The sequence below is a fragment of the Lolium rigidum genome, chromosome 7 (assembly GCF_022539505.1).
Source record: "Lolium rigidum isolate FL_2022 chromosome 7, APGP_CSIRO_Lrig_0.1, whole genome shotgun sequence".
Classification (NCBI taxonomy): Eukaryota; Viridiplantae; Streptophyta; class Magnoliopsida; order Poales; family Poaceae; genus Lolium; species Lolium rigidum.
Window position 1 is genome coordinate 125,079,324 of NC_061514.1, and position 7,637 is coordinate 125,086,960.

Sequence of the window (7,637 nt, forward strand, 5' to 3'; positions counted from 1 at the left end):
TCACGGTAAACATAGAGCGTCCTTTTCATGTAAACACCAGTATTATTTTCCTTTCTTTTCTGAAACAAGGACAAGCCATGAGAAGTATAAAAAAGAAGACAACCTATTCTTTCTGAGCACCGCAGGCGCACGCCTACGTGCGTCCAACACCATACAGGCTTTTCATACGGTATTCCTTCTGGGAAAATGAGAAAGAAAACCCTAAAACCTCTTTTCAGCAGGGGGGAAACATCAGTCTACTCATGAAAACTCCCCATGGAACTGAAATTAACTGGGGGAAACTCGATTTGTTAAGCTAGAGAATCGTCCCATGGGAGTTGAGGTAGTTACCGACCAAAGTCCAAAACTCATCAGGACATAGATTGAACTCCACAAGTTCAGCGCTGCAACAACACCAGTAACTTTGTTTGATGAGTTCTATCATTAGCCCCTACATTCCTCAAGCTTCTGCTGCAGCCTCAAGTTGTGCCTTAACTACAAAATAATAGGAACTTCTGTCACAACAAATGGTAGCTACACAAGGTAAATTTAACATGTGTGCACATTCCAGACGTGTCTAACAAGAAAACATAAATGCAAAGATGTGCACTACCACGTAAATGATATCAATATGGTTTCAAAACAATAATTGGAGCCGGTTATTAAAATTTATCAAAAAAAAGACTTTCTCTTCTTTCTCTCTATACCGTTTTCTGTAAACACTTGTCTTTGGACCTTTCCCGTGAAAATTCATGTGCAAATCCATCTTGGGAGATGGCTGGCAAGCCACATTAAATGGATTAAAATTAAGTAAACCTGGAACGGAAGTTCTGGGAGATGTTTTGGCGAAACTTAAATAAGGGGGACTCAAATGCTACAAGTACCTAATGGAGACTTGTGAAATTAAAAAAGAACATGTGACTTGTGTATCGAAAGCCAAATAATGTTGATGAACTAGAATTAAAGAACATATCAAAACTTACACAATCAGCAATCTCTTCCTGCTTCAGAGGCGGAACTATCTCGTCTTCTTTCCAGCCAAGAGATTTCAGGAAAGCCATTTCTTCTGGACTAGGCTCATCTTCAGTAGGGTACGTTTCATCTTCCCATGGTACAATGGGTTCAACTGACATATTAGTTTTATCATAGCTGGAGTCTGACTTCACGAAAGCATCATTTTTATCCGTGGGTATAATGGACAGAGTGGGTTCAGCCTTGTCTGCCTGAGGCGTCACAGCATCAGCAAGATCTGATGAAGAGTTGGAGTACTTGATGTTCGCAACTATCTCATGCAACCCCTCATACAGAACATCACAAGATTCTGAATGTGGCTTGACTCCCTCATTGTCAGAGAGGTGTCGCGGAGATCCATCACAAGAATTTGCATCCTCCCATGAACTACTTCCAATTTCAATACATTTAATGCCACTGTTAAACAAGGACAAATCAAGAGAAGGGTTCCTCTGCTCATCAATCAAGCTAGATGAGGACTCGATGCCAGATCTTGAACCATTTAAAGACTTGCTCCGCAGCAACTCAAAGAATTTATGCTTGTCTTTTGCACTTGCCTTTCTCTCAACAGATGAACCTTGTTGTAGATGCAAAGGGAGGCCGTTTGTGGCACCTTTAAGCTTTTGGTTGGCAATAGGCTTTTTCAGTGGTTCTATTGAAAAAGAACGGCCTAGAACAGGGCTCCCAGGATCGCTGGTGACATCTTTGGCAGTATTTACAGCCCCATTCTGCTCACGGGTTAGGACTTGAAAGCTTCCTGGTTGAGATGGCTTACCAAGCTCAGATTTGACTTGAGTACGAACAGAGCTGTTAGAAGGCTGTGCTGACAGTTGTTGTAAAGACTTGACAGGACCATTAGAATCACCAGCTCTTGCACCTTTGATTTTTAACTTATCCGATAAACTAGATACCTGCAAAATATTCTGGGTGAATCAGTGCCAGACCAAGACAACATCACTCCATAAATACGTGAAACAGAAATACAGCTATAATAAGCACATACAATTCTCAAAAATGTCCGCAACCAGGTATGGATAGGGAATTACATTTTTAAGTAAAAAAAACTGTAATATCGCACAAAATGCAGACATGTTTGCACAAACTATGTGCTATTCTATGGATTGGATACTAAATTGTATGCGTAAGCCACTCTAATGCCAAACTAAGACAAAAATGATCTCTAGATAAGCAGTAATATTAACAAACTAATGTTGAACGAAAAAATCTACTCCCTCCGTCCATTAATAGATGTCCGATGATTCGTTTAAATTCGGATGTATCTATGCACTAAAGTGTATCTAGATACATTTGAATTTAGACAAACTTTTGACATCAAAAGATGGACAGAGGTAGTATCATTTTGCTATTGCAATCCGAATAATATACTTCTCTTAATCTAAGTTCAGTAAAACGTACAAGTAATCCACATGCAAAATAATCCTAATAATTTTTTGAGGAATTCATAAGCCAAACAGATAGGAGAAATTACTAAAATCACAACGAACACCTAATATGCAAGGGATATTTCATCTGCTTTAAAAAAATTGTCCACATAAAATTAGTAAATTACCAACTTAGATTTCATAATCAAATGATATAACAACACAAATCAACCTACAGTTGACTTTTGAACTTATGTTCCTTGTAAAGTAGTTTAGGTTCAAAGCGCAGAGTTACAAAACAGATTTAGGAAAATATTGAGGATGATAGACTTTTAAAACAGAAAAATGCATGTCCCAATTTCCAACATGCACGTTCAAACAAACAACTAACCTGTATGCATATTTAGGACATATTATATGTTCATTTACATAAATTTATAATAGAACGCACCAGCCTTTAGCAACATTCAGAAAATTGTCTACATCTGCTTAGTGGATATTTGCAGTTTGCAAAGAATATGAAGCAATTGAACCAACCTATGTCTATATCTTCTAACTATTTTGAACATCATTACTAAACACATACATAATTTAGGATCAAAACATCGAGGACATTACAGACACAGATTCCCCACATAGAAACAAAACTTATGTGGTTGATCCACTAATAACAATCGAAACAAATAAAGAATTAGGATATTAATTCGTTGTTCATAGGCTCTCCTACTTCATTACTTAAGGCAAAAAAGTTGGACAAAGTACATTTGCTATGGTTGTTCTGTCTTTCAAAAAGCCATATCACTTGCCAGACAATATGGATGGGAGATTTTAAGTTTCAAACCAACCATGCTAATAATATAAGACGCAGTAAACAACACAAGAAATATTAATCTCACAGCAAAGACAATATATGGCACATACAGATATTTTGTTTGATGAAGGCGTCAGAGGTCTTAGAATGCACTGCCTCAAAGTTCTTTCTTCAATCTTCTGAGCATCAATAGATAGCTGGGTAAAAAAGATATTGCACCAGAAATACAAGTTAGATCAAGTGTGATGGGAAATACGATCATAAACTAAAGGGAATAATAAACAAAATTTTCATTATAGGTTACACTACCTGTGGTGTGGAGGAATTTTTCAATGGTGCTTGCATTACTGTTTCAGCCATGCTTAATGCAGACCCACAGTTCGTCACTTCAAGCTGTCTAATGGAACCAGCAGGTGACAAAGCAGAAGAAACATTGTTATTGCTTGGCTCACTAAGTCCAGGAACTTCTGCTAGCACCGAGTTCCAGCCATCAGGCGCAGAAACCAATGGTATGCTCTGAATTGGGGTGCTAATTCCAGGAGATGGAACTCTAGCTATATCATGCTTTCCATTGCTGTCCTCGGAACTAAGGTGTGGGAATTCTCGCTCAAAGGATATGCCACCAGAATCCTTACTAGATAGATTAACATTGTCCAAACTTACTCCAGCTGCCCGATTCGATGCGTCCAGCTTTGGACGAATACGATTAAGCCTATCGCTTTCCGGTCTGCATGTGCTAAAGGACCCGAAGCCATCTCGCAAGGGATCATCTGAAAGACCTGGCCTACTCTCGCAATCACGGAAATCAGAGCCCTTTTCGCACACCTTGTCTCTGTTGCTCCTTCCAAAACTGGCATAACCTCTTGACTTCACAGTGCCATCCCGTTCATGTCGTCTGGACAGACTTGGGCCAGAACTCCTGCGTGAAGAGGACTGTTGGGAGCTCCGTTCACGATCACGGCCTGATGATTGGTTTCTTGGAGAAGCACCCCTGTCTTGATCATCTAAAGCATTCAAGCAAGACCTTCTTAGCGAATGTACAGTAAAATCGCAAGCTGGAAAGAACAGTCAATGCAACAGGTCCATACATGTTAAGCTAAACCATGCAACAGTACACCAAACCAACAAAAAGGTATCCAGAACAACACTAATTGGTAACGGAACAATCGGACATCAATACTTAACTAATACTAAGTGCAAAAACAGCAAAATTCGCAAGTGTTAATGCAACAGTACAGAATAAGAACTGCTGTAATAATGTAATATGCATTATGCAGTATAATCATTATCCCACACGACTGTCACCCAATAATGCGTAGGTAAAAACAAGCAAAACATGATCATCAGCAGAAGAAAACTATTGTAAAAAATGATAAATAACAATACACTAAAGTATGTGTAACTACAAGAGTATGCAGCCGTGCAAAGTCTCTGTGCCTTGAATCCATAATAATTCCATCTGCTTAACACAACAGGAGCTAAGTCACCGACTATGCACGGATGAAGCCTGGAACCTTTTCTCCATGGCTCCTTGCAGCAGGACAAGTCTAGTGCGTGAGGTTAACTTCCAGCACCTCTCCTGCCTCCAAATGGGTCCAAGCTACAACTGAGACTGAGCTCTTCACAGGCAAAGTTAATTATGTGAAATTGCGTCATTGACCTCTTGGTCATGTTTTTATGTCGCATTTGTGTTGCACGCATTGAGATTGCAGAGATATTGTAGTGGAAATAATAAGTTAATTATATATTTAGTTGTAGTAACGAATTAATTTATATTGTTGACCATTAGTTTTATATATTCTAGTCTGCTAATCAAAACAACCATATCAAGCTCAGTAACATGCATGTTCCAATGTATCAAGGAAAGAATTATAACTGCCATTAAAAAAAAGGAAAGAATGTTACTAGTACTAAAGAGGTTTTGCCTACGCCAAAATGTTACTATGGGTGATTCAGCCTAATCCTGCGGTACTCCATAGCCATGGATTGCGAGTCGAAAGACTAGTCGAGACTAGTCGACGACTAGTCTACGAGTCGCATTTGCAAGGTCGACTCGGCCATTCGACTCGACTCATTTGATGAGTCGATCGAGTCGATTGACTAGTCTTGACTAGTCTCGACTAGTCCAGGTTTGTGAGTCTGTCGACTAAAAAAATGACCCCACATGTTATAATTTTTTCCATTCTTTCCTCCCATTCCCGTTTTCCCCCGTGTTCCCCCGTGAAACCAAGATCGAGAGACAGTTTCCCCCGCTCAAACCCAAAAGCCAAAACACATCTTGGTGTTCTCTCCCTTGGCCGCCGCCTCTGCAAGAACCTGCCGGCCATTGGAAGGAATTGCCCAGGTTTTCCCCCACTCCCATGTCCCCAACCTGTAGGCTGCTGGTTCATGGACAAGAGGAAGGCCTTGGCCATTGGAAGGAATTGCCCAGGTTTTCCCCCACTCCTCTATCCCTAGCCTTATATTCTATCCTACATTAAACACATTAGTAATTTAGTGTTAAACATGAGTCTTGCTGAGTCGAAACTAGTCTTGACTAGTCTCTGAGTCGCTGGCCCAGAACGACCTGTCGACTCGTCGACTCGCAATCCTTGTCCATAGCACATGAGGACTGCTGAAGCATTATAGCAACATGGTTAACTAATATGAACCAGTAAATGTCCCCATCCAACAAAGTCTGAACTGACTCCAGCATGATAGCCAAATAACTCCCATTAAAACATTTCCTGATAAAAATCATTTCCCGATAAATAACAAGCACCAACACAAGGCAGATGTAAGCATTGTTTCCGAAGCTTGATTCCTCAACGACAACCGCAAGTCCACAATTACTCATTTATAATGCGGCATCTTATTCCATGCAACGCTTCACCGTTATTGGCACCAGCCTTTATAAATGAGTAAATGTATGGCAATAACGGTGACAGAAAGAATGAAGAATGGTAAATGTTTCAAGCAAAATGGTGAGCTTGCAGGCAGCAATGCACACCAGAAGAAGTGTACTAACTTCACCATGCTAAATAAATAAATAAACACTGTTAAGTGCTAAGCATAGATAATCCAATGCGCCAATAACAGCTGTTGTAACATTATCCAATGCGACCAGAAACATCTCCGATGTGAATTAATCTCACATACATCCTATAAACAGCACTAACCGATATCCATTATATGCATTAATATGAAAATCTGAGAAGGAGAAGCAGCTCACCTGCACGGGGCGAAGCACGGGGCGAAGTCCCTGGCCGGATGCCTGCGGCTGACACTGTCGGCGTGGCAACCCCACGCACCAACCATTCAGGCTTCAGCGAGGGCTCACCTCGGTCCATGCCACCTGACGCCGCTCACCATCTACCCGCCCTCAGCAGCAGGAACCAGTCCGGCGCAGTAATGAAAAAAACCACCACTGTGTTCCACTCCTCGCCTAGCACTCGAGGCGGCGCCAGCGCACGATTCAATGGCGCATACGCGCACAACGCCCTCTCGGCAGAAAGGCTGAGCACAGCAAAACCTAGCCCCGCGGGGGCGGATCTAGATGGTGTGCCGGGTGCGCAGCGGCACGCCCGGAAGTTGTGCAGGTCAGCGGGATTTAACTGGTCGCTGGATGAAAACAACCTGATACCTCGAAACCCAATCAATGGCAAGAAGGGTGCGGACGGGAACGCGATGCCCCGACGAGGAAGAACGGGGACGGCGATGGCGGCGCCCCGCGTGAGAGGCGGGGGATTGGGGCGCGCCGGCGGCGACGCTTAGGTACGGCACGGCGGCAGCAGTAGAAGCAGGGTTGGTAGGTCGGGGCTGGGGAACCGAGATTGAGCGCCTAGGCGGACGGGCGAGCAGCGAGTGAGCCAAGACTCTGGCGTACCTACGGCGCCTAGGTTTCTCGTCGGGAAATCTGCGGAAGGCGGCGGCGGCGCCGGAGAGATTGGGAAATCTGGCTGGGGCCGGTGGGATTCCGGGAGGGGCGGGGAAGTTCTTGGGAAGGGATTGGGAGCACCCGATTTTTTTCGGAGGATTTTTCTGTTTATCGGGATTTTTGTGGATTTCGTGGGAGTGTTTGGGTTTGTGTGGTGTGTTTGTTCGTCTTGTGCAGGAGAGAGGGAGAGAAACCCTATGCGAAAACTGTGACTTTCAGCCAGTCTGCTCATGTCTCTTCCCTTTCCTTGGTGACGGTTGATATCATTTTCTCTTCTCTTTTTCTTTTTTGGGAAAATTTGCTACAGAACACCGTTATTTTCTGGCGTTTACCAAAACACACTGCTCGATTGTGTTCTTGCCAGATACCATTACAATTTCGTGGCACATTTGCCAGAACACACCACCTAGCCGAAAACGGAAAGTTTTGCACTTTTACCTGGGATGACTGGTTTTGAAGACAAAATGCAAAGCTTTCCATATTCAGTTAGGTGGTGTGTTCTGGCAAATATGTCACGGAATTGTAATGGTACGTGGCA

The 7,637-nt window shown here is 42.6% G+C and overlaps 1 protein-coding gene across 2 annotated transcripts; it reads right to left on the bottom strand.

Annotated features, from left to right (window-relative positions):
* Nucleotides 1-7,250, bottom strand: LOC124672036. 2 transcript variants are annotated; one of them, XM_047208332.1, is made up of 5 exons: nucleotides 6,409-7,250; nucleotides 3,493-4,189; nucleotides 3,294-3,380; nucleotides 963-1,901; nucleotides 1-474 (listed from the first exon to the last, which is right to left on the bottom strand). In XM_047208332.1, the coding sequence occupies exons 1-5, from the start codon at nucleotides 6,510-6,512 to the stop codon at nucleotides 424-426; spliced, it is 1,878 nt and encodes a 625-aa protein (XP_047064288.1). In that variant the 5' UTR covers nucleotides 6,513-7,250; the 3' UTR covers nucleotides 1-423. The 2 variants fall into 2 exon arrangements, with proteins under 2 accessions (XP_047064288.1, XP_047064287.1); XM_047208331.1 differs by having other exon boundaries at nucleotides 3,493-4,187; nucleotides 6,395-7,249.
* Nucleotides 7,251-7,637: the final 387 nt, after the last annotated feature.